Below are 26,914 nucleotides of genomic sequence, written 5' to 3'. Positions count from 1 at the left end.
TGCTCTCGTACCAAGTGATACCCACGGTCTCCGAACTTTTCGTTGGCCCACAGCTTTTGATATCTACCGCTGGTATACTCTGCAGTCACAGCCTATGTTTCTCCAGACAATGGATATCACAACCGCAGCACGTGTATCCCAGCCAGCAACAACCCTTCCATTTCCTCATCAGTGTCCAACATACCCCAAGCTGGCCCCCAGATTTGAGCTCAGCCCTAAGGAAACACTCCCATCCCCCCAAAGCTAATTGTGCATTGGCGGAGGTATTTTCCTGATTCCGGGCCCATCATCTGGGACTGCATGTGAGGCCCCCTGTGGTGACTGCTCCATTGGGTCTACTATCCCCATCCACACAATGGGACTAGTGACTGGGAGAACAATGGCTTAATTGAGGCCGCTGAGACACTGACAAGAGTAATGGAATGATTGCTTTTACCTTTACCAATCTTGTGTCTGGCTTTATGTATATATAAGATCTAGCCCACATGTCTTCCTCTGCTTACTGTCACTGAATGAAAACATTGATTCCAGAAGCTGAACACTTTCCAGGTGAAATTAGTGCACTTAAACTGACGAGCAAGCAAATCTCTAATAAAACACAACAATAAGAACGACAGAACCAGTGCTCCATGCTGGAAAAAGTGTGCATTCCTTAAAGCCATGGACTCTGTTTTATATCCATTGGTCCAATAGTCTTTAGTAATTGGCCATATATATATATTAGGGTGACAGTCAAAACATTTTTATGTACACTTTTAGTTCTCACCCTTGGGAATAATTCCTTTTGGTGTGATTGTAACATACACAAAGTCTCGTGACATTGCAACATTGTTTACTGATGGCTCAATCATCACAAAACTAACAATTATTTGTAATAGGTGTCTTGTAGCAAAGTAAATGTACAATTTTACAGTAGTTTCACTTTTTTTTTTAACAAAACACGCTTTATTTGGCTCAAGATAGTCATGGTGATGCTTCTCCACACACTGGAGAATAAACTATTTCTTGTCTTCTTGAGTGCTCAGTAATGAATTAAATGTACTCAGTCATGAGTGCAATGGAGCGTTCAGTGGCATCATTCACGATTTTCAATCCAGCGATTTTTGAGGATGCATCAATATTACTTGCATTGGTGTGCCGCAGACAAGGATCTTGATGAAGAAAATCTTGGTTTATTTCCAGTGCAACAAACAGTTTTTTTGTGTTGGACGACATGAAGTGATAAAGCTTCTTGTATGACACAAGGCCTTTCTTTTGCAGAGCCAGTACCATCTCAACCTTTTCTGTGGTTGGAACCTGACTGTCAAAAAAAAGCCAGACCCACCATAATCTCACTGAGGTACCATAGGTGATTCCGTTAATTCCTTTGTATGCTACCAGTTCTTGCCGTAATGTCAAGTCAGGAAGAGAGGTTCCAAGCCTTCAAGTATATGCGGACAGTAAAAGTGCAAAATTGACGGAGATTTTTTAACTCTGTCAAAGTTAAACGAAAATGGTGACACAACATGAAGATCTTCAGAGTGTATATCACTTTGGCCATCCATCGGGCCTGATGGTAGGCACCTGAAGTGTTGATGTGTACGTCTGGGTTTGCTGGCGAACCAAGAAACAGGAGTGCCAGTGTTAACAATTCCTTGTAATCATCTTTTGGATGACATTGTGCAAGCTGGTTTGTGCAACATTCAACTAGACACTCCTTAAGTGGACCTAGCTCAGTTGAAACTATGTCATCTTCCATTCCAGCCAAAAGCTTAGTTTTATCCAGTTGATTCCAGGCAGCCGAGTGCTGTTTTGGCACTCATTCTCTAACAGGTTTGCCATCACTTTTCTAGACCAATAGAGGGTTATCATTGGTAGCTTTATCATATACTGACATTGATTTGTTTATGCATTTAAGGACACAGTGCCACTATCAGTATTCAGTCAGTATTCAGTCAGTATTTTTTCTCAGGAGTGGGAGACAAAAACAGGTGAGGAACAATCAGAGAAAAGGTAGAATAGAAACAAGTCACCAATTCTGCATTTATCACCCACTCCTGGTTTTGGCTTCCACTCCTGAGATAAATACTAACCAAATAATGATAGTGGGGCTGTGGGCTTGTCTTTCCTCACCTGTCATCTCATGATGTTAATAATATACTCAAGTATCTTGACATGTCAAGCGAGATTTTCTTGTGAATACTTTTATCTTTTTTATATTATCCACCTTTGGTTCTAAATAATGTCATTCACACAAACATAAAACTCCGCTCTGTGAATGTCATAAACAGGTAGCTCTGCTCCATACACGTTGTACACACACGGCTCCACTCCGTACATGTCGTACACACATGCCTCTGCTCCGTACACCTCGTACACACGCGAATCCACTACATACACCTCGTACACACGTGGCTCCGCTCCGTTCACCTCGTACACACACGGCTCTGCTCCGTACACCTCGTGCACACCTGGCTCCGCTCCGTACACCTCGTACACACGCGGCTCTGCTCCGTACACCTCGTACACACGCAGCTCCGCTCCATGCACCTCGTACACACGCGGCTCCGCTCCGTACACCGCGTACACACAGCTCTGCTCCGCACACATCGTACACACGCGGCTCCGCTCCGTACACCTCGTACATACGCGGCTCCACTCCGCACACCTCGCACACAGGCGGCTGCGCTCCGTACACCTCGTACACGCGCGGCTCCGCTCCGTACACCTCGTACACGTGCGGCTCCGCTCCGTACACCTCATACACGCGGCTCCACTCCGTACACCTCGTACACGCGCGGCTCCGCTCCGTACACCTCGTACACACGCGGCTCCGCTCCGTACACCTCGTACACACGCGGCTCCGCTCCGTACACCTCGTACACACGCGGCTCTGCTACATCCACACTGTAAACCTCCTGACCCCACACATAACCTTCACCTCATCCAGCACCATGACAACCAGCACAGCAGAGTCCTGCATCCACTGAGGCCCCTGATCATGTGACCCCTGACTCCTCCCCTCCTGTGACCTCATCACAGGTCCTGTGCGCACAGAGCAGCCATATATGTGGTGGCGGCTCTGCAGGTGGGGGTATGTGGAGATTCCCCATTACTGGGCGCAGAGGGTATTAACCCCTTCAATACTGCGACTATGTCAGTGTTTTTTGTGTTGACACTTTCTGACAATCATAACTTTTTGGGGTACTTTTCCTATGATACAATCTACCCAACTATGAAAGAGCAAACATGGAAACAAGTATTGATCTTACAGACTGTAGTCTGCTCGTGCATCGTATAAGTATACTACAATGAATTAGATGAGAATTGAACCAGAAGGGAACTGAAGGAAGGTAACTGGATCCACAGTCACAGTAAACAATATTTCTGATCGTTTCTCAACCGTATAATCCTCTACTTCCTACTAACCCCCCTAATCCCTACACCTAGTAAGGAACTGGTCATCTCTCCCTCCATCCTTCCCATCCATCTCACCTTTTCCTCAGATCTGTTCCTCAACATAAAATCCTTTATCTCCAAACACAGACAGCCACCTCATGCCCTGTCCTGCTCCCACCTGCTAACACTTTCTTTGCTCTTCCTCACTGCCGGCGATATCTCTCCAAATCCTGGGCCTCCACCACATCCCTACAGTCACTTCTACCTCTCATCCAAGATCTATCACAAATTTCTGCAGCCTTTCTAACCTTATACCCAGCTGCCCAACCCCACTAACACTTGCTCTGTCTATAACAAACTTTCCTACATCCATGATCTTTTCATTACTAACAAACTTTTCTTCCTCTGCATCACCGAAACATGGCTCACTCCCTCTGACACTGCCTCTCCAGCTATACTTTCTTATTGTGCTTTCCATCTTTCTCACACACCCTGCCCCGGCAACAAGCATGGTGGAGGAGTTGGTTTTCTCCTATCAGATAACTGCTTCTTCACCCATATCCCACTAGCACCTTTCATTGGTCCCCCTTCTTTTGAGATGCACTCTGTGCGCATCTACTCTCCCTCCAACCTGCAACTGGCTTTCATTTACCGCCCCCCCAGGACTAGCCACCTCCTTTCTCAACCACTTCACCACTTGGCTACTTCATTTCCTTTCTGCTGACATCCCCACTGTAATCATGGGTGACTTCAACATCTCCATTGACACTTCCCACTCAGTTGTCTCCAAGCTCCTAACACTCACTTCCTCCTTTGCCTTGCTCAATGGTCCTCCGCAGACACAAAGATGCCCACAAACTGTACCATACCTTCACCCGCCTCTGTTCCCTATCTAACCTCTCTGACTCACCTCTACCCTGTCTGACCACAACCTTCTCACGTTCTCTTCCCTCTCCTTTCCAAGTGCGCAATACTCACTCCACAAACTTGCACACCCTCGCAGAAATCTCAAAGATCTTAATTTACACTCACTCTCCGAGTCCCCTTCTCCTCTTGCAGACAATGGTTCCTTACATGATGCAGATGTTGCTGCACTTGATATAACACCACAACAGCTGCAGATCTCGAATCGGTCACCCCCCTCACACATAGCAAAAACTCGCCCAATCAACAGGCAACCCTGGCACACCAGCCAGACCAAAGTACTGAGGTGGGCTTCAAGGGTTGCTGAGTAGAGATGGAAAATATCCAAGTCCAACAAGCACTTCATCGTATACAAACCGTCTTTCACCAATATCAAGTCCACACTCACTGCAGCAAAACAAATCTACTTCTCATCTCTCTCTCTGTCTCACAACCCTAAACAGCTATTCAACACTTTCAATTCTCTCCTCCATCCCCCAGCACCTCCCCCCTCTCCTCTGATCTCAGCTGAAGACTTTGCCTCATTTTTAAAGCAGAAGATTCACAATATCAGAGAAAGCTTTGGCCTACAGTCCCCACAGCCCCTCCACATGACTACTCAGCCCTCTTCATCCAAAACCAGCTTCTCTGCCATTACAGAAGATATACTTTCCTTTCTACTCTCCAGATCCCATCTCACCACCTGTGCACTTGACCTGATCCCATCTCAACTCATCCCATCCTAAACCTCACCACAGTCTTCATCCCAACCCTAACCCATCTCTTCAACTTATCACTAACGACTAGTGTCTTCGCTTCAAGCTTTAAACATGCCTCGATCATACCCATCCTCAAAAAGTCCTCCCATTCTCTGTGTCTAGCTATCGCCCCATATCACTTCTCCCCTATGCCTCAAAACTACTGGAACAGTATGTCCATCTAGAACTGTAATCCCACCTCTCCTCCTGCTCTCTCTTAGACCGGTTATAATCTGGCTTCCGACTGTATCATTCAGCCGAAACTGCCCTAACTAAAGTTTCTAATGACCTATTAACTGCCAAAGCCAAGCGACACTACTTTGTCTTCCTCCTGGACCTGTCCTTTGCCTTCAACACAGTGGACCATTCCCTCTTACTACAGATTCTCACATCTCTTGGCATCACAGACTTGGCCCTATCCTGGATCTCTTCATACCTAACAGACCGGACATTCAGCATCTCCCACTCATACACCACCTCATCATCTCGTTCCTTATCTGTCAGTGTCTCCAAATGTTCATTTCTAGGACCCCTGCTCTTCTCCATCTACACCTTCAGCCTCAAGCAGCTCATAGTCCCAAGACTTTTGATATCATCTCTATGCTGATGACGCACAGATCTCCCTCTCTGGACCCGATATCACCTCCTTACTAACCAGAATCCCACAATGTCTGTTCGCTATTTCATCCTTCTCTGCCCGATTTCTAAAATTTAACATGGACAGAACAGAATGCATCATCTTTCCCCCATCTCACTCAACACCCCCCCCCCCCCAACGGACCTATCCATCAAAGTTGATGACTGCTCACTGTCATACTCCTGGTTTGATCACTTGAGCTTGTGTTCTGTGGTTGCCTTCTCTTTCTACCGAGCCACAGAAGACATGCCTCTCTTGGTGTTTGGGTTCTGCTATTCCAGCTTCAGTCTGTCAAACTTAACACAGGTGCTTTCATTTACTCTGTTTGTCTGTCCTATGACTTTTCGGGTGCAGCTTTAAATACCTTCACCTACTGGTGTCTCCTTTTTTTCTGGATGTTCTAACATTCTGTTGATGTTTGGAGACAGTCTGTGTATTTCAGCTAAGGGTTTTTTGCTTTGTTGTTTCTTTGCTACTGTATACTTCACACCTATCTTCTGTTTATCATTAGAAAGTAGGCAGTATATTTGTTAAAGGGAATCCGCCACCCCCTGGGAGATTTGAGATCTCTAATATGGGCATACAGGTTATAGAAAAGTAAATCTATAGATACCTGTATGGCCCATAGTAGAGGTCTGATTGCAGAGAAATGTAGTTTTATAAAAATCTGTTTTCACATGCTTGGCGTCCCCCGGATTCCAACAAATCCCCGCCTATCTGATTAGTAAGCCCAGAAATCCCCACCTATCTGCAGGGAAGGGGGGGGGGGACATGCTAAATAAACTGATAGGTGGGGATTTCTGGGCTTACTAATCAGATAGGCAGGGATTTCTTGGCATCCGGGGGATGCCAAACATGTGAAAACTGATTTTTATAAAACTACATTGCTCTGCAAGCAGACCTCTACTATGGGCCATACAGGTATGTATAGATTTACTTTTCTATAACCTGTATGCCCATATTAGAGGTCTCAAATCTCCCAGGGGGTGACAGATTCCATTTAGCAGTAATTGCTTTATTCTTTGTTTGGTATTTCGTTATCTATTATATTCACTCAGGGATCTTTCCTTTGCTCGGCACACTTCTCCTCTTGTTCATACTCTGCTCTGCCTTCCGGTTCTTTAGGAGGAACGTGAAGCAATTTGATGGCCTTTTAGGCAGTTATGTCTGAGTTGCCATCTCCTAGCCTGTGGTTAGGGCGCTTTCTATACCTACTGGCACCATTATGGACTGCAGTGTCAAGATATAAATTCTGTACAGTAACCGGCAGGGTCAGTTGCAGTTTTTTAGTGTATAACCTATTTTTCTGAGTAAGTTGCTACACAGTCATAACACTCACTCTCTCCAGTCCCTCAAGCTTGCGGCCTCAGGGTAATGCGTGACTTTGCTCTCTTCTTCCAACCACATATCCAAGCCCTTTCCACCTCTTGCCGTCTCTAACTAAGAAATATTTCCCAGATTCGTACATTCCTAAACCAAGAAACTGCAAAAACAATAGTGCATTCCGTCATAATATTCTGCCATGACCACTGCAACCTCCTTCTCTGTGGCCTCCCTTCTAACACTCTCGCACCCCTCCAATCTATCCAAAAGTCAGCTGCTCGATTAATCCACCCGCCCCCCCCCCATTATTCCCAGGCATCTCCTCTCTGACAATACCTTTACTGGCTCTCCACTGCCCAGAGACTCCAGTTCAAAACCCTATGACATACAAAGCCATCCGCAACCTTTCTACTCCATACATCTATGACCTAGTCTCCCGATACTTACCTAAACCCAACCTCTGATCCTCACAAAATCTCCTTCCCTACTCCCCTCTTATCTTCTCTTCCCACAATCACATACAAGACTTCTCCCGTGCATCCCCTCTTCTCTGAAACTTTCTACTCCAACATATCAGACTCTCATTTACCATGGAAAACTTCAAAAGGAACCTGAAGACCCACCTCTTCCGACAAGCTTACAACCTATAGTAACCCTCGTTTCACTATACCGCTGCACGACCAGCTCCACCCCGGCCTACTTTATCCTCACCCATCCCTTGTGGACTGTGAGCCCTTGCGGGCAGGGTCCTCTCTCCTCCTGTACCAGTCAGTGACTTGTATTGTTCATGATTATTGCACTTGTTTTTTTATTATGTATACCCTTTTTTACATGTAAAGCACCATGGAATAAATAGCGCAATAATTAATAATATTATGATGCCCATTTCATGGCCCCCACACAGTGTAGTGCCACCACTGTGCCCCTTTAACAAGATGCATAATGTTGCCACCGTACCAGCTTCCCACAGTGTTACATCAGCTTATCTTCTTCCAATTCAGGTCTCTTTAAAATAGAATCCTCTCAGTGAAGGTCTTCTATATAAAAGGATTTTTCTGATTGACCCATCAAGGATGGATAGGGACAGGGACAAAATTGTGGAGAGGATATTACACCTTACCCTAGAGATCCTCTTCCGGCTTACTGGAGAGGTGAGAGATTCTGATGACATCACATTACATCATTCTTATCTATGGTAATAACAGATGGACAGAACTGGAGAGGTGAGGACTCTGGAAATGTCTGTAGTGAGATTTATTAATGTGTCTCTCCATAACCAGGATTACACAGTAGTGAAGAAGACCTCTAGTGAATGCTGTCAGGACCCTGTGTCTGAGGGATGGGGAAGACCCCTGAGCCCAATCACTGGACCTCCACCTCACCCCCTGATACATGAGGCCATCAATGACCAGAAGATCCTAGAACTCATCTACGAGATGATTGAGCTGCTGACTGGAGAGGTGACACTGCTGGGAATGCTGGGACATTATACAATAATGCTATGAAGGGATCGGGTACATGATGGTATCATTGTATGTGTCAGGTTCCTATAAGGTGTCAGGATGTCACCGTCTATTTCTCCATGGAGGAGTGGGAGTATTTAGAAGGACACAAAGATCTGTACAAGGACATCATGATGGAGGTTCCCCAGCCCCTCACATCACCAGGTAATAGACAGGACTAAATACACACGGTCTATAATTATCTGTATGTAAAGAATGAATTCAGTCCCTGTATGTGTTTTGTCCAGTTCTATCCAGTAAGAGGACAACACCAGAGAGATGTCCCCGTCCTCTTCTTCCACAGGACTGTAAACAAGAAGATCCCAATGTTCCTCAGAATCATCAGGAAGATGGAGAGGTGTCATGAGATCTCCCCTATGATGTGTAGATGGCTGTGAAGGTCTTGTGTTCAGTCTTGTTTTATCCACCAGTATTATATGTTTTATACTTGTGTAATGAGAACGGTGGAGATGGCAGGATTAGAGCTGATCATAGATGTGACTTCTCCATCTGTCTGTGACTTTTACAATATTTCTTTCAGGGTAAAGATCTGATCCATATTAATACTACAGAGACATATGTGAGGGGTGATGAGCTGTGTGAAGAGGAGATTCCTACAGATAACCGCCGAGGTGAATAGTAACTACTAAATGCAGAGAAGTCACAGATTCTTCTCAGTCACCGGCTGAGGCTGCTTTATTGGCAGCGGTGTGTCCCTATATCACAATGAAGTGCTCACTATACTGCCACTAGACCATTGCATGCTCCTCCACCCCACCCAAAACAGTCATTATTACTTTGGACACTACTTAGGTTTAGTATCATTGTTAAGGGTATAACACTTTGGGTTTTTTTACTGCGTCGTCTTTTTCTACAGGTGTGCTATGTACAATGTTTTAATATTGTGTGATTGGGGCCAGGATGGGGAAATTATTACTTGGAGGGTGAACTAGTTTGTCTTTTTAGGATCTAGAATGCTACAAAGGCCACATATGACGAACATGGAGGTGAGGGCCCACGTCCAAATTTTGCATTGGGGCCCATCAGACTCTAATTTCGCCACTGCACCTTAGCACTGAACTATGTCAAAAAGTTCTCTTTAAATGTATTATACAGTGGGTAAAATAAGTTTTTGATACACTGCCAATTTTGCAAGTTTTCCCACCTACAATGAATGGGGAGGTCTGTCATTTTTATTGTAGGTACTGTGCTGTTCCCCAGATGTTTGTTTTGCACATGTTAGAAAATGAGTTCTGAATTTGTTGTCTGCTACAAAATTATCTTTATCGATAATTAGCTATTATTCCTACATCGCCATCTGATGGTCAGTATTAATTCACTGCTCACTCGCATTCGTTCCAATTAAGTTGGTTCAAACTGGGCATGGCTTTGCATTGTGGTTGGTGGGTCTCTTCCTCTTGGCAGCCATTTTATAGCCAGTGTTGCTGTGAGACGGCAATCACTTATTGGGCTAGCAAAGTCATCAATTTCTGACCAGCAACAACCAACATCAGCGGCTTCAGGGAAAGCGTCAGTATTGTACCATCAAATATTATTTCTGTATCCGGTTTTCAATAAACCAAGTCTTGAATTACACCCTCACTGTGGTTCTACATTCAAGTCTTCGGACGCTGAGTCTGATCTGGTCCTGTCTGCTCCGCATTTTGGATACGGAGGTAAGGAAAACAAAATCTCACAGCATCTTACATATCAGTTACACCTCCAATTGCCTTATGTGGAGACAGAACAGGTACACTTCAACTGTAAGAGACAGAATCTAAAAATAAAAATCCAGAAAATCACATTGTATGATTTTTACATAATTAATTAGCATTTTATTGCATGAAATAGGTATTTGATACAATAAAAAAAATAGAACTTAATATTTAGTACAGAAACTTTTGTTTGCAATTACAGAGGTCAGACATTTCCTGTAGTTCTTGACCAAGTTTGCACACACTGCAGCTGGGATTTTGGCCTACTCCTCCATATAGATCTTCTCCAGATCTTTCAGGTTCTGGGCTGTCGCTGGGCAACATTGAGTTTCAGCTCCCTCCAAAGATTTTCCATTGGGTTCAGGTCCGGAGACTGGTTTAGGCCACTCCAGGACATTGAAATGCTTCTTACGGAGCCACTCCTTAGTTGCCCTGGCTGTGTGTTTTGGGTCATTGTCATGCTGGAAGACCCAGCCACAACCTATCTTCAATGCTGTTACTGAGGGAAGGAGGTTGTTGGTCAAAATCTCACGATACATGACCCAATCCATCCTCGCCTTTGCATAAAAGCACCCCCAAAGTATGATTTTCCTCCGCCATGCTTCACGGTTGGGACGGTGTTCTTGGGGTTGTACTCATCCTTCTTCTTCCTCCAAACACAGCGAATGGAGTTGATACCAAGAGTTCTATATTGGTCTCATCTGACAACATGACCGGCTCCCATGCCTCCTCTGGATCATCCATATGGTCATTGGTGAACTTCAAACGGGCCTAGACATGTGCTGGCGTGAGCTGCTGTATTTTAATCCATGGTGGCGTAGTAATGTTTGAGAATGTGGTCCCAGCTCTCTTCAGGTCATTGACCAGGTCATTCCTTGTAGTTCTGGGCTGATTCCTGACCTTTCTCAGAATCATCCTTTCTTCTAAATTTATCTTTATTAAGTTTTGAAAAGGAAATACAAATGCGAACACCAGGTTCTAGTTGTGTCACAAGTAGTAGGTCAAACATGACCACATAACAATAACAATAAACAGTATTTCCAAAACATTTGAAAACAAAATAAATTAAGTAAATGCAATCCAAGGTAGAGTCGCTGGTAGTAATTGATTCAACGTGTGTTAGGATATACCAGCGTGGTCACTCAGACTTAAACATTAAGTCATTACTTATTCATGTGACTTAACATAGAGGGGTAATAAAAGAAAAAACGAGAAGAAGTTAAAACCAAAAACACAAATGCACACAAAGACAAAGGGAAGTGGGGGAAGGAATGTGTGGGTAAGAGGGTAAGGGTAACGTCAGAGAGGCTCCTGAAGTATAGACTTAGTTCTCCCCTATAAGATCAAGGTAATCAGTGGAAGATTTAAACTCCAGCCAGTAGAACCATGTTTTATAAAATTTAGTATGGGAGTTATTGATCGTGGAGGTGAGGTCCTCTATTAACATAATCTCATTTATTTTGGAGAACCAAAGTGAGATTGTCGGGATAGTGTTACTTTTCCATAGCAAAGGAATACATACTCTAGCAGATGTGATCAAATGTCTCAGTATCAAGTTTTTATATGTTTTTAAAGGGATGTTGCTGTGATGGAGAAGGACGAGAGCTGGGTCAAGGTCTGAAATAAGATCAATGAATTTACGAATCACTAGTTGTACTTTTCCCCAGTAAGGAGAAAGGAGTTTACAAGTCCAGAAAATATGTAGTAGATCACCTTCCTCCTCCCCACATCTCCAACACATGGGACTAGCATCTGGAAATATAGAGTGTAGGCGAGTTGGGACCCTATACCACCGAGAAAGCAGTTTATAGCTGGCCTCCTGAAATCGCGAGCTGATGGATGATTTATGTGTCAAGGTGAAGATACGCCTCCACTGATCCCTAGTTAAGGTGCAACCCAGATCTCTCTCCCATTGAGATTGTAAGCGTGTTTTAGACTGGTTCAGGGGTTTAATCAGTAGGGAATATGAGAATGACAAAGTATGTCTTAATGGGCCGGTATTTGAACATTCCACCTCAAAAATTGTTTTATCTTTTTTATAAAAGGCTCTAGGTGGTAGAGATTGAAAAAAGTGAGAAAGTTGGCCAATTCTTCAGTGTCCCAAGGGAGAAGTCGTTAAGAGACCCTGAAGATGTTCTTTTGAGGGCCACAAGTTTTCATGTCTGAAGTGTGTCACCCTGAAATTGCCATTGTTTAACCAGGACCGAAAAATGTCATCCTCTATTCCCGGGGGAAAAAGTGGATTACCCAAGATAGGGTACATAGAGGAATATGGAGGGAGATTTGATGAACGAACGGAGGGATTGTTGCAGCATGTCATAGTGGTCCCAATTAACAGATGAGTTTTGAGTGTAGAAATTGTAGATAAATCAAGCCAAGGGGTAGCTATTAGAGCGATGTTTGTAAAACTTTGTTCAATCCCAACCCATGCTTTCCCAGATCCATTCCTACACCAATCCAGAGCTCTGGAGAGGTGAGAGGCAATATAATATGATCTGAAATCAGGTAGCCCTAAGCCCCCTGAGGATTTTAGAAGATACAGTGTGGCCCTACTGATACGTGGAGGTTTACTTGACCATATGAATTTAGTTTGGACCGCCGCGAGACTCCTAAAGAAGGCCTGAATGACGTATAAAATGCAGGGGAGAATATTCATCTTAAAGATTGTGCTTCTGCCAAACAATGTAAAGGCACTCCTCGTCCATCTCGAGCAGTCCTCCTCCACTGATTTAAGTAGCCTAGGAAAATTAAGAGAGTACTGTACGTTAGTTTAATGTCATTCGGTAACAATATTCATAAATATTTTATGGCTGTCTTAGCCCATTTAAAACTAAAGGCTGTTTTCAAGAGTGCCAGGACGTAATGTGGAATATTAATGTTCAAGGCTTCCGATTTGGAAAAGTTAATTTTGAAGTTTGAAAGGTTATTATATGTACTGAATTCTGCCATCAAATTAGGTAATGAAATAGTCGGTTTATTGATAAAGAAAAGCAGCTCGTCTGCATAGGCCGCAATCTTGTAAGGAGAGCCGCGAATGCAGGGACCCACTATTGTTAGATCTAATTCTCCTAAGAATGGATTCCAATGTGAAAAGGAAAATCAGAGGGGAAAGCATACACCCTTGTCATGTGCCGTTACATATACTGAAATCCTTAGACAGGACCCCGTTGACTTTTACACAAGTGGTTGGTTTTGAATACAATGCTGAAATCCAGTTTAACATATTGGATTTCAGGCCCAGTCGAGAGAGTATTTCATTCATAAATATTCACCCTATCGAATGCCTTTTCTGCATCGGTAGACAGAAGCATTAGTGTCACGCAAGGTGTGGGAAAGACTAAGTGCAACACAAAGGGAAGAGGGAAAGGGAGCCCAGATTCTAGGGAAATGGGGGAGTGGAGACCTTCTAGGCTGATCAAGTGTCACCCTGTCTCCACTAACATCCCTATATTGGTTCTTTACCAATCACCGCACGCGTACCTCGCCCTGTCTTTCCCTGGCGTTAGGCTCAGGCTAGGGAAGGGATGGGATGAGCACTAGTCGATCCCCACTGAACACTAAAGACAACAAGGGGGTCAAACAAGGGAAAATCGCTTAGCTTTAGTCGACTCCATACAAATGTGCACTCGTCCAATAGCACCAGAGAGGAAGAAGTACTGTTCTTGCTCAAGCCTTCACAAACAGTAATGAATATCGCCGGCACCTCCCTCTGGCACACAGCAGGTATTTATACAGCCAGGCAAGGGTGTTAATTAGCCAGAGGAAGGTAGTCGCTGGGTCCTAGACATACAGCTTCTAAGAAGTTGTCTGTAATGCCAAACGAAGAGATCTCCTGCAACCAACTGCAGGGCGACTGTCACTTCTGACAAACCTGTGACAATTAGGGGCTGAGATTTAAGTCTGGTTCTATATATTAGGTTCAAAGCTTTGGTTGTATTATCCCTTGCCTCTCTACCTCTCATAAATCCTCTCTGATCCAGGTGGATAATATCTGATAATAGAGGAGAGAGTCTGGATGCAATCATTTTTCCGAACAGTTTAATGTCCACATTAAGAAGGGAAATAGGTCTGTAGCTTGCATACTGGGATGGGTCTTTCCCCTCCTTGTGTATAACTGATATGTGTGCTCGTAGAGAATCTACTGGGAGAGAGGATTCTTTGGCTAAAGCGTTGAGGCTAGAGATAAGATGGGGAGAAAGAGCATCCAAAAACAACTTTTAATATGGTAAAGAAAACCCATCTGGGCCGGGAGCCTTCCCCGACTTGGTTTCCTTTACAGCTGTTCGTAGTTCCCCTATTGTAAATGGTAGTTTGAGGGAATCTGTTGCAGCTTCAGACAAAGAAGGAAAACCAGACTCCTCAATATATGTTTAAATGCGTGATTTAAAGTCAGCACTTTGTGTAGAAGGATTAGTTGAGTCTACTGAATATAGTGGAGAGTAGAAATTTTTAAATGTTTCCGCGATGTCAGAGAGGAGGTGTTTGCGTTTTTGCGTTTGATCCATGATTGAAGGGATATGTGTTAGCTCTCTGTATTCTTAGGGCTCTAGCCAGAGACTTCCCACTTTTATTGCCGTGTCCATAATAATGACGATGGCACTTAGTGATGTAGGCTTTTGCTTTGTGTATGAGAAATTAATGCCGAGATTCACGTTTGACTATCAAAGATCTTTTTATGTCATGAGATGGAGGGTGTTTGTCTAATCTCTCTAAGTTTTCAATCTCTCCCAACAGACCAGTGATCTCCTGAGCACATTCCCTTTTTTTACTTGCCCCATGCTTAATGAGGATACCTTTAATCATGCACTTGTGTGCCTCCCATAAAATACAGGGGTCCGTTCAATGAGCAAAGATTTCTGTGAAATATGTGTCCAGAGAATTTTGTAAATCTGCCCTCACTACAAGGTCATTGGGAAGGGTTCAATTCAGACACCAATGGCACTGTCTGGTCCTAAAGGCAGGAAGAGCTACTGAGACTCTAACAATTGCGTAATCCGAGAAGATGATATTATCTATATTGGTTCCTAGAAGCAAAGAAATGTCCTGATGTCTTAACAAGAAATAGTCAATTCTTGTATACACATGGGAGTTTGAGAAGAAAGAGAAGTCTCTGTCTGTCTTGTGGAGAAGGCACCAGGTATCAATCAATTGGTGTTCCTGCAGGCTTTTCAGTACACGTTGCTGCGTTGGTCGCAAGAGGGATGATACTCCCCTGGAGTTATCTATAGAATGATCGAAGGCTATATTAAAGTCACCCCCCAGTATCAATATTCCTTCTGCGAAGGTCGCCACTTGGTCTAGGTATGCAGAAAGTGCCTTGTCCTGTTCCGAGTTGGGTAAGTATAGGGAGGCGAACGTAACCTTGTTGGGACCTATGAGGACTTTGACCATTAGGAGAAGACCTTCTCCATCTGTACAATAATCTGTGAACACCCACGGTACTGAGCGAGATATGAGTATGCAGGAGCCTGTGGACTTTGAGTCAGGAGATTGACTGTGGTAAACTGTAGGAAACCTATAATTAGAAATCTTATAAGGTTTATTTTGACAGTAATGCGTATCCCGCGGGAAAGCGAAGTCCATTTTCCTTTTATGAAGGAGATTTAATAAAATAGACCTTTTCTCAGGGTTGTGTAATCTTTTAATGTTTGAAGAGCCCATCGTAAGCGCTGAACAATGTTGATGTGTCATTTTGTGTTAGGTTGGGATAGGTAGGGAGACGGGAAGAAAAGGGGATAGACAATGGACCGGGGAAAGACTCAAACAAGAGACGGACAAAAAATAAAAATAAACACCAAAAAATAGACCAAAATGTCAAAAAGGAGAACAACAAAGCTATTGCTAATTGCCTAGGAGATATTCGTGGACAGCCTCCAGAAACTTAAAGGTTAAGGGGGTATGTAGAAGATAACCCCTAGGGGAAAAAACAGACACCTATTAATGAAAGTATCAATACAAAAATCACCGCCAAAACCCATTTCTCTTATTCCAAAATTATGATTTTCTTGTAAGGCTATGTGCCCACGATGCAGAAATGCTCCGGATTTTTCCTTACTGTTCCTGCATCTCTCTGGCAGAAAAAGCGCATGTGGATTGTACATGCGGATTGTACATGCGGATTGTACATGCGTTTTCCTGCCAAGGACAAGCTTATGTGAAGCGTTCTTCACATGCATTTCCGCATGTGGGTTGACAAGCGCTTTCCAAGCGATTTTAGCATCACTTGGAAAGTGCTTGACAACTTGGTCACACTATATAAATCCATGCAAACGGCATGGATTTATATAGTGTGACCGTAAAAGAATATCAAAAAATAAATCTATGCGATGGCCCCCGCAGTCTTGCTTCCCTCCGTCCTGGCTGAGGGCAGATCGCGGTACACTGAAGGACCTGCCGACGTCAGCATCGCGTGACCCGTCACATGACTATAACGTCAGCGCAGGTCCTTCAGTCCATCGCGATCTGCCGGAATGGGAGGACGAGCACACCGGGGGCCGTCAGAAGGTAAATATAACATATATTTTTTATTTTATTCTTTTTTTCACAGGTTCTATGGTACCCGGGTCCGGATGAGAGTCTCCTATCCTCCACACCCGGGTACCATCCGCACATTGGAACGCATGGAATGCGCATCTACATATACAGTGATGCGGAATCCATACGTTCCAATGCAAGTCAATGGCGGCGAAAACGCAGCGCTTCCGCAAAATAATTGGTAGTGCTGCGTTTTTTTCCGCAATGATAATCCGCAGCGGAAATTTCCGCAGCATGTGCACAGCACATGCGGATTATCATTGGGGAACATGGCAGGCCTTCTACCATGCGTTTTTTAAGCGTTTCTGCAGCGTTTTTGCCGCTGCGGAAGCGCTTAAAAAACGCATCGTGGGCACACAGCCTAATAGTCAGAGAGAGGCTTATTCATTTGAGAAACAATTCACAGTGTATTATTAATAGATCTAATATGAACTGGAGAAACTGTCAATACCATGTAGATAAAGTAAGTAACAACAGAAAGAAATAGCACCATGAGAATTCAGATTTGTATCTGCTAATTACACTGTGTTCCAAATTATTATGCAAATAATATTTTCTCAGATTTTCCCAAATTACCTATATGAATTGCAGTCATTGTAATTTTCCAGTCAAATAACTATTAGAGTACAATTGGAAGGTTTTTGTACAAACTGCCTATGATAACAGTATATTTTTAAAAAAAATAAAAAACTCAAACTGCACTCAAAATGCATGTTCCAAATTATTATGCACAGCAGAGTTTTCAACCTTTTCATTTTAATAAAGAACAAAAAATGGTCATTTTTGAAATTATAAGCATTAGCAGGTTATTACAAACTGAAATCAAACAGTTTTCAACTCAAAACTTTATTCTAGGTGATGTTACATTTGCACATAGGACCCCTTGTTCGAAAGGAGCTTCTGAACTCTCTCGTCCATTGAATTTGTCAGGTTTTGGATGGTTTCTGCTTCAATTGTTTTGCATGAGGACAGAATACCCTCCCAGAGCTGTTGCTTAGATGTGAACTGCCTCCCGCCATCATAGACACTCCTTTTGATGATGCTCCAGAGGTTCTCAATGGGGTTGAGGTCAGGGGAGCATGGGTGCCACACCATAAGTTTGTCCCCTTTTATGCCCATAGCAGCCAGAGATGCAGATGTGTTATGTGCAGCATGAGACGGGACATTCCTATTCTTTTTTTTTTTTTTTTAACTATTACTTGGTCACACTATATAAATCCATGCTGGTTGCATGGATTTATATAGTGTGACCAAGTTGTCAAGCACTTTTCCAACTGCATATTGGGATGATGGGATGATGGGCTGCAATGCTAGACTCGACCACTAGATGGCAGCACATTTTTCAAATGCAGACCAGGAAATGACTTCTGGCCTTGATACTGGATTAGAAGAAGCAGCAGTTTTTAACTCTTGACCTGTAATATAGAAAGAAATCAGAGGGAATTCAATGGAAATACTAAAATGAATCAGAACATCCACAGGGCTGGATTAAAGTTTAATAATAGAACCAGGGAAAAAAGATTGTAACTATATGGGATTATGGGTAGAATATCGGGGTTACACACACCTGGTGATATATCTCATCAACATCTCATAGGAATATAGGTATAATTATTGTTCTGTATGGGGATTATGGCTAAAATATCACAAATACACATGCCCAGGAACATATTTCATCTACTTCTCATAGGAATATGGGTATAACTATTGTTCTATATGGGGATTATGGGTGAAATATCACAAATACACATGCCCAGGAACATATTTCATCTACTTCTCATAGGAATATGTGTATAACTATTGTTCTATATGGGGATTATGGGTGAAATATCACAAATACACATGCCCAGGAACATATTTCATCTACATTCAATAGGAATATGGGTATAACTATTGTTCTGTATGGGGATTATGGGTGAAATATCACAAATACACATGCCCAGGAACATACTTCATCTACTTCAGATAGGAATATGGGTATAACTATTGTTCTGTATGGGGATTATGGGTGAAATATCACAAATACACATGCCCAGGAACATACTTCATCTACTTCTGATAGGAATATGTGTATAACTATTGTTCGGTATGGGGATTATGGGTGAAATATCATAAATACACATGTTACTGGATATGTGTATTTGTGATATTTCACCCATAATCCCCATACAGAACAATAGTTATACCCATATTCCTATCAGAAGTAGATGAAATATGTTCCTGGGCATGTGTATTTGTGATATTTCACCCATAATCCCCATACAGTACAATAGTTATACCCATATTCCTATCAGAAGTAGATGAAATATGTTCCTGGGCATGTGTATTTGTGATATTTCACCCATAATCCCCATACAGTACAATAGTTATACGCATATTCCTATGAGAACTAGATGAAATATGTTCCTTGGCATGTGCATTTGTGATATTTCACCCATAATCCCCATACAGAACAATAGTTATACCCATATTCCTATGAGAACTAGATGAAATATGTTCCTGGGCATGTGTATTTGTGATATTTCACCCATAATCCCCATACAGAACAATAGTTATACCCATATTCCTATGAGAAGTAGATGAAATATGTTCCTGGGCACATAGGCGGATTATAATGAGGGCAATCCGGGCGACCGCCCGGGGCCCCGAGCCGGCAGGGGGCCCGCAGCTCCAGGCGGGGTGTCTAATGCCGGATTGCCCTCATTATATGTGCGGGCCGCCGCGGCACATAGCGGTAGCAGTGGCGGGAGGGGGGGGCCCGGACCGTTCCCCCAGCAGCGGCCGCCGCTACTTCTTCATCGGCCGGGCCAGCACTGCAGCAGTTAACTTCCCTGTGCTGGCCCGGCCGCGTCACTGCTAGGAGACACGGCCCTGTGCGCGGCTGTGTCTCCTAGCTGTGACGTCACGCAGTGCACCCCGGCCTGCAGTGTTGCACCGGAAAAGAGACAGAGCAGGCAGGAGGAATGGAGCCGGGGGATGGTGAGTGTGTGTTTGTGTGTGTGTGTGTGTATGTGTGTGTGTGTATATGTGTGTGTGTTTGTGGGCAGGTGTGTTTGTGGGCAGGTGTGTGTGTGGGCAGGTGTGTGTGTGTATATGTGTGTGTGTGGGCAGGTGTGTGTGTGTGTGTGTGTGTGTGGGCAGGTGTGTGTGTGTGGACAGGTGTGTGGGCAGGTGTGTGTGTGTTTGTGGGCAGGTGTCTGTGTGGGCAGAGGTGTGTGTGTGTGTATATGTGTGTGTGTGTGGGCAGGTGTGTGTGTGTTTGTGGGCAGGTGTGTGTCTGTGTGGGCAGGTGTGTGTGTCTGTGTGGGCAGGTGTGTGTGTGTATATGTGTGTGTGTGTGGGCAGGTGTGTGTGTGGGCAGGTGTGTGTGTGTTTGTGGGCAGGTGTCTGTGTGGGCAGGTGTCTGTGTGGGCAGATGTGTGTGTGTGTGTGTGTATATGTGTGTGTGTGTGGGCAGGTGTGTGTGTGGGCAGGTGTGTGTCTGTGTGGGCAGGTGTGTGTGTTTGTGGGCAGGTGTATGTATATGTGTGTGTGTTTGTGGGCAGGTGTGTGTGTGTGTGTGTGTGGGCAGGTGTGTGTGTGTTTGTGGGCAGGTGTGTGTATATTTGTGTGTGTGTTTGTGGGCAGGTGTCTGTGTGGGCACGTGTGTGTGTGTGTGTGTGTATATGTGTGTGTGTGTGGGCAGGTGTGTGTGTTTGTGGGCAGGTGTGTGTGTGGGCAAGTGTGTGTGTGTGTGTCTGTGTGGGCAGGTGTGTGTGTGTTTGTGGGCAGGTGTGTGTGTGTGGGGGCAGGTGTGTGTGTGTGTTTGTGGGCAGGTGTGTGTGTATATTTGTGTGTGTGTTTGTGGGCAGGTGTGTGTGTGGGCAGGTGTGTGTGTTTGTGGGCAGGTGTGTGTGGGCAGGTGTGTGTGTGTCTGTGTGGGCAGGTGTGTGTGTTTGTGGGCAGGTGTGTGTGTATATGTGTGTGTGTTTGTGGGCAGGTGTGTGTGTGTGTGTGTTTTTGGGCAGGTGTGTGTGCGGGCAGGTGTGTGTGTTTGTGGGCAGGTGTGTGTGTATATTTGTGTGTGTGTTTGTGGGCAGGTGTCTGTGTGGGCAGATGTGTGTGTGTATATGTGTGTGTGTATATGTGTGTGGGCAGGTGTGTGTGTTTGTGGGCAGGTGTGTGTGTGTATATGTGTGTGTGTGGGCAGGTGTGTTTGTGGGCAGGTGTTTGTGTATATGTGTGTGTGTTTGTGGGCAGGTGTCTGTGTGGGCAGGTGTGTGTTTGTGGGCAGGTCTGTGTTTATATGTGTGTGTGTGTATATGTGTGTGTGTTTGTGGGCAGATGTGTGTGTGTGTGTGTGTTTGTGGGCAGGTGTCTGTGTGGGCAGGTGTGTGTGTGTGTGTGTGTGTGTGTGTGTGTGTGTGTGTGTGTGTGTGTGTGGGCAGGTGTGTGTCTGTGTGGGCAGGTGTGTGTATATGTGTGTGTGTGTGGGCAGGTTAGAAAGTCTTGCCCTGTTGAACACTACACCTGACTTGAGGCCACCACCTCTTGGTTGTCCAATGTTCTTGCTTCTCTAGGGCTCTTCTCAGATATTCATTATACCAGCTCCCCAGAATACCAAAGCTAGGGTGGGTGACCGCAAGCCCTGGTGGTGGTCATAACTGCGGCCACCCAGGGGCAATACTCCATAACAACAATCCCCTGAGGTGGTGTAGGATGTAAGGACCTATTCACACTACATTCAGCGCTGCATTCAGGTCTTTACACAAGGCTTAGAACTGAATCCCTGAAATTCAGGATTGTGCTGTCTGAAATGAGACATCTGAAAGCAGAGCAAATGGAGCCTAAAGATTCAGACTTTAGCCTCGGTTTGCCTTTGTTCAAATCAATGGCTATGTCAAGGCCCATCTGAATGCCGTTTTTCAGGGATTTAGATAGAAGCCTGGAAAGAGGAGATGAATGCATTGCAAAATTCAGTGTGAATAGGCCCTTATATCTGGAGTCTTGATATTGATGCCACATGCATTTTACTTGTTTTTAACTTAAAAAAAAAATACACACACACTATACATACACACACATTATACACACACACACACACTATACATACACACACACACATTATACACACTATACATACACACACATTATACACACACACACACAGATGTGTGTGTGGGAAGGTGTGTGTGTGTGATGTCTGTCTGTTTGTGTGTGTGTGGGCAGATGTCATTGTGTGATGTCTGTTTGTATGTATTTTTGTGTTTCAAATGTGTTTATGCGTGTCTGTATATGTTTGCGTGTGTGTATGACTGCATGCGGCCTCCTGCTGAGTATAGTTGGCGCCGTGCGGCCTCCTGATGTCTGTGTGGGCAGATGTGTGTGTGTGTGTGTATATGTGTGTGCTTGTGGGCAGGTGTGTGTGCTTGTGGGCAGGTGTGTGTCTGTGTGGGCAGGTGTGTGTTTGTGGGCAGGTGTGTGTGTATATGTGTGTGTGTTTGTGGGCAGGTGTGTGTGTGTGTGTGTGTTTGTGGGCAGGTGTGTGTGTGTGGGGGGGCAGGTGTGTGTGTGTTTGTGGGCAGGTGTGTGTGTATATTTGTGTGTGTGTTTGTGGGCAGGTGTCTGTGTGGGCAGATGTGTGTGTGTGTGTATATGTGTGTGTGTGTGGGCAGGTGTGTGTGTTTGTGGGCAGGTGTGTGTGTGGGCAAGTGTGTGTGTGTGTGTCTGTGTGGGCAGGTGTGTGTGTTTGTGGGCAGGTGTGTGTGTATATGTGTGTGTGTTTGTGGGCAGGGGTGTGTGTGTGTGTGTGTTTGTGGGCAGGTGTGTGTGTGTGTGGGCAGGTGTGTGTGTATATTTGTGTGTGTGTTTGTGGGCAGGTGTCTGTGTGGGCAGATGTGTGTGTGTATATGTGTGTGTGTGGGCAGGTGTGTGTGTGTGTGTCTGTGTGGGCAGGTGTGTGTGTTTGTGGGCAGGTGTGTGTGTATATGTGTGTGTGTTTGTGGGCAGGTGTGTGTGTGTGTGTTTTTGGGCAGGTGTGTGTGTGTGTGGGCAGGTGTGTGTGTGTTTGTGGGCAGGTGTGTGTGTATATTTGTGTGTGTGTTTGTGGGCAGGTGTCTGTGTGGGCAGATGTGTGTGTGTGTGTGTATATGTGTGTGTGTGGGCAGGTGTGTGTGTGTTTGTGGGCAGGTGTGTGTGTATATGTGTGTGTGTATATGTGTGTGGGCAGGTGTGTTTGTGGGCAGGTGTGTGTGTATATGTGTGTGTGTTTGTGGGCAGGTGTCTGTGTGGGCAGGTGTGTGTGTGTCTGTGTGGGCAGGTGTGTGTGTGTGTGTTTGTGGGCAGGTCTGTGTTTATATGTGTGTGTGTGTATATGTGTGTGTGTTTGTGGGCAGGTGTGTGTGTGTCTGTGTGGGCAGGTGTCTGTGTGTGTGTGTGGGCAGGTGTGTGTCTGTGTGGGCAGGTGTGTGTATATGTGTGTGTGTGTGGGCAGGTTAGAAAGTCTTGCCCTGTTGAACACTACACCTGACTTGAGGCCACCACCTCTTGGTTGTCCAATGTTCTTGCTTCTCTAGGGCTCTTCTCAGATATTCATTATACCAGCTCCCCAGAATATCAAAGCTAGGGTGGGTGACCGCAAGCCCTGGTGGTGGTCATAACTGCGGCCACCCAGGGGCAATACTCCATAACAACAATCCCCTGAGGTGGTGTAGGATGTAAGGACCTATTCACACTACATTCAGCGCTGCATTCAGGTCTTTACACAAGGCTTACAACTGAATCCCTGAAATTCAGGATTGTGCTGTCTGAAATGAGACATCTGAAAGCAGAGCAAATGGAGCCTAAAGATTCAGACTTTAGCCTCGGTTTGCCTTTGTTCAAATCAATGGCTATGTCAAGGCCCATCTGAATGCCGTTTTTCAGGGATTTAGATAGAAGCCTGGAAAGAGGAGATGAATGCATTGCAAAATTCAGTGTGAATAGGCCCTTATATCTGGAGTCTTGATATTGATGCCACATGCATTTTACTTGTTTTTAACTTAAAAAAAAAATACACACACACAAATTATACACACATACACACACACTATACATACACACACATTATACACACACACACACACTATACATACACACACACACACATTATACACACTATACATACACACACATTATATACACACACACACAGATGTGTGTGTGGGCAGGTGTGTGTGTGTGATGTCTGTCTGTTTGTGTGTGTGTGTGTGTGTGTGGGCAGATGTCATTGTGTGATGTCTGTTTGTATGTATTTTTGTGTTTCAAATGTGTTTATGCATGTCTGTATATGTTTGTGTGTGTGTATGACTGCATGCGGCCTCCTGCTGAGTATAGTTGGCGCCGTGCGGCCTCCTGATGTCTCTGGGGGGGGCGCCGTGCGGCCTCCCGCTGTGTATAGATGGCTACGTGCGGCCCCCCACTGTGTATAGATGGCTACGTGCGCCCCCCCGCTGTGTATAGATGGCTACGTGCGGCCCCCCACTGTGTATAGACGGCGCCGTGCGACCCCCCGCTGTGTATAGATGGCTACATGTGCCCCCCGCTGTGTATAGATGGCTACGTGCGGCCCCCCGCTGAGTATAGATGTCGCCGTGTGGCCTCCTGCTGTGTATAGATGGCTACGTGTGGTCTCCCGCTGAGTATAGATGGCGCTGTGCGGCCTCCTGCTGTCTCTGGTGGGAGCGCCGTGCGGCATCTATACTCAGCAGGAGGCCGCACGTAGCCATCTATACACGTATACTCAGCAGGAGGCCACACATAGCCATCTATACGGTGCCATCTATACACAGCGGGAGGCCGCACGGCACCATCTATACACAGCAGGAGTCTCAGTGCTTTGCAACAGCAGTCAATAAATTCTGCTTGACTAATTCTGAGCACCATAAAGTCTGGTTCGCTTCTAACCTGCAGTCTTCATTTTCAGCTTGCTGAATTCTAACTCATTTACTGTCATTCGAGACGATGCCTTTGCTGGTCTCTTTCACCTTGAATACCTGTAAGTGCTCCACTTAATGTCATATTTTTGATTCTGTTCTTCTTTATCTTTTGGCATGTGCAATTGTATGAGCAAGTATTCATATGAATTTATGACCTACTTAAACCTTGGAGGACCTTAAATTTTATTCAATCAAATTTTTTTCCAGTTTAAAACTATGGGACATATATGTGCCTTGGTCCTCAAAGGGTTTTTAAAGGGGCTGCAAACATAAATACGAAAAAAATAATTCAATTAGTGCTTTTTGTGCTCATTTAATTTTTATTTGAAGTCCATTTTTTATTATGCCTTGAAATTAAGCCCTACCCCATGGAATGAAGCCCTACCTACATGACATCTGAGAGCTACATGGATCCCGCTTGTGAGGTGCCTGTCCGTCACTACTATTCAGTTTTAGGGTCCACTCACTAAGCCATATATTCTCTCATGCAAGAGAATAGGGCCAATTATGCTAATGACACTGGGCTCAAACTCTGTCAGAGCTTCAACTGAGTGTGATCCGATTCTCTCGCAGCACAGATATGGAGAAGATGGAGAACTTAATTTCTCCATCTTCTCCATAGTCTCTGTGAGTGTTCATCGGACTGCACTTGGATGACATCCGAGTGCAGTCCAATGTTTTACGTGCACCCATAGACTTGTATGGGTGCACATGGTCCGAATATCGAATGAGATTATTTTCTCATGCCAATAATAGCAGATCTGCACTGTCCCATAGTATAACATAGGGCCGAGTCCTATCCGATAAAACATCACATAGCATTCGGCCGTGTTATACGACAGTGTGAGCGAGCCCTTAGAGTCAAGGAATATTTACATGCAGATGATGATATTACTCTCCAAGTGTATATTTTTTTAGGCGAGTTCATAGTAAATGCTTTGCCTTTTTGACATGTGATCAACTAAAGAACAAGAAAGATTTAGGACCTCCCCTATACAGAAACGGAAAATAGTTTGGAGGACTTGCATGTCCTTTTTTATTTATTATGAGAAAATCATAAAAGATCCCGTTTTTTAACCATGCTGTGACTTTCTGCTGAGGGAGAGGGAGAGAGCTGCCCTATTCAGAGTCTGTAATAAGACCTGCTGACAAAAGTGTTGAAGATACAGTCTAATGTGAATTAACAATGAAAAAAAGTTAATTTCACAAATGGCTTGTATTTTTTTTAATACAAACTTTTTTGTCTTTACAGCTCCTTTAAAGGGAATCTGTCATCAGGTTTTTGCCACCTAATCTGAGAGCAGCATAATGTAGGGTTAGAGACACTGATTACAGTAATGTGTCACTTACTGGGCTGCTTAGTGTTGTTTTGATAAAATCATTGATTTGTCAGAAGGTAATTATCACTAGATGACTAGTAAGTTCTGTAGGACCCCACCCCCATCACTGATCAGTAGATTTGTGTACACGGAGCATGGGCATAAAGCTGCCAATCAGTGGTGTGGGCGGGGCTATACAGAGCACAGTATTCAGAGAGCTGCTAGATCTGCAGCAGATAAAACGGTGATTTTCTCAAAATGACAACAAGCAGCTGAAAAAGTGACACATCGCTGGAATCCGGGTTTCTGCCCCTATATTGTGCTGCTCTCAGATGGGGCAGCACAATTAATATTGTGGCAAATTAATTTCCCGTGAACTATCACATGATCTATCACAGGGGATCATGTGACATGTCACGTGATAAATCAGGTGTGGGGGGGGGGCCCGCGCCTTCTAAACTGCCCGGGGCCCTTGCTACTCTTAATCCACCCGTGCCTGGGCATGTGTATTTGTGATATTTCACCCATAATCCCCATACATAACAATAGTTATACCCATATTCCTATCAGAAGTAGATGAAGTATGTTCCTGGGCATGTGTATTTGTGATATTTCACCCATAATCCTCATACAGAACAATAGTTATACCCATATTCCTATTGAATGTAGATGAAGTATGTTCCTGGGCATGTGTATTTGTGATATTTCACCCATAATCCCCATACTGAACAATAGTTATACGCATATTCCTATCAGAAGTAGATGAAATATGTTCCTGGGCATGTGTATTTGTGATATTTCACCCATAATCCCCATATAGAACAATAGTTATACCCATATTCCTATGAGAAGTAGATGAAGTATGTTCCTGGGCATGTGTATTTGTGATA

General features: G+C 44.5%; 1 protein-coding gene and 1 pseudogene across 1 annotated transcript; both read left to right on the top strand.

Annotated features, from left to right (window-relative positions):
* Positions 1 to 26,914, top strand: part of LOC141271420 (uncharacterized) — a 101,222-nt pseudogene that overhangs the window by 31,439 nt on the left and 42,869 nt on the right.
* LOC141270686 (gastrula zinc finger protein XlCGF66.1-like) lies at positions 3,011 to 10,097 on the top strand. Its single transcript, XM_073680783.1, has 5 exons — positions 3,011 to 3,332; positions 8,001 to 8,150; positions 8,280 to 8,459; positions 8,543 to 8,666; positions 8,750 to 10,097. The coding sequence occupies exons 2-5, from the start codon at positions 8,073 to 8,075 to the stop codon at positions 8,866 to 8,868; spliced, it is 501 nt and encodes a 166-aa protein (XP_073536884.1). The 5' UTR covers positions 3,011 to 3,332; positions 8,001 to 8,072; the 3' UTR covers positions 8,869 to 10,097.

The sequence above is a fragment of the Phyllobates terribilis genome, unplaced genomic scaffold, assembly GCF_046119375.1.
Source record: "Phyllobates terribilis strain yellow unplaced genomic scaffold, ASM4611937v1 Scaffold_5__5_contigs__length_657084704, whole genome shotgun sequence".
Lineage (NCBI taxonomy): Eukaryota > Metazoa > Chordata > Amphibia > Anura > Dendrobatidae > Phyllobates > Phyllobates terribilis.
Note: the sequence above shows the minus strand (reverse complement) of the source record. Positions and strands in the feature narration are given on the sequence as shown.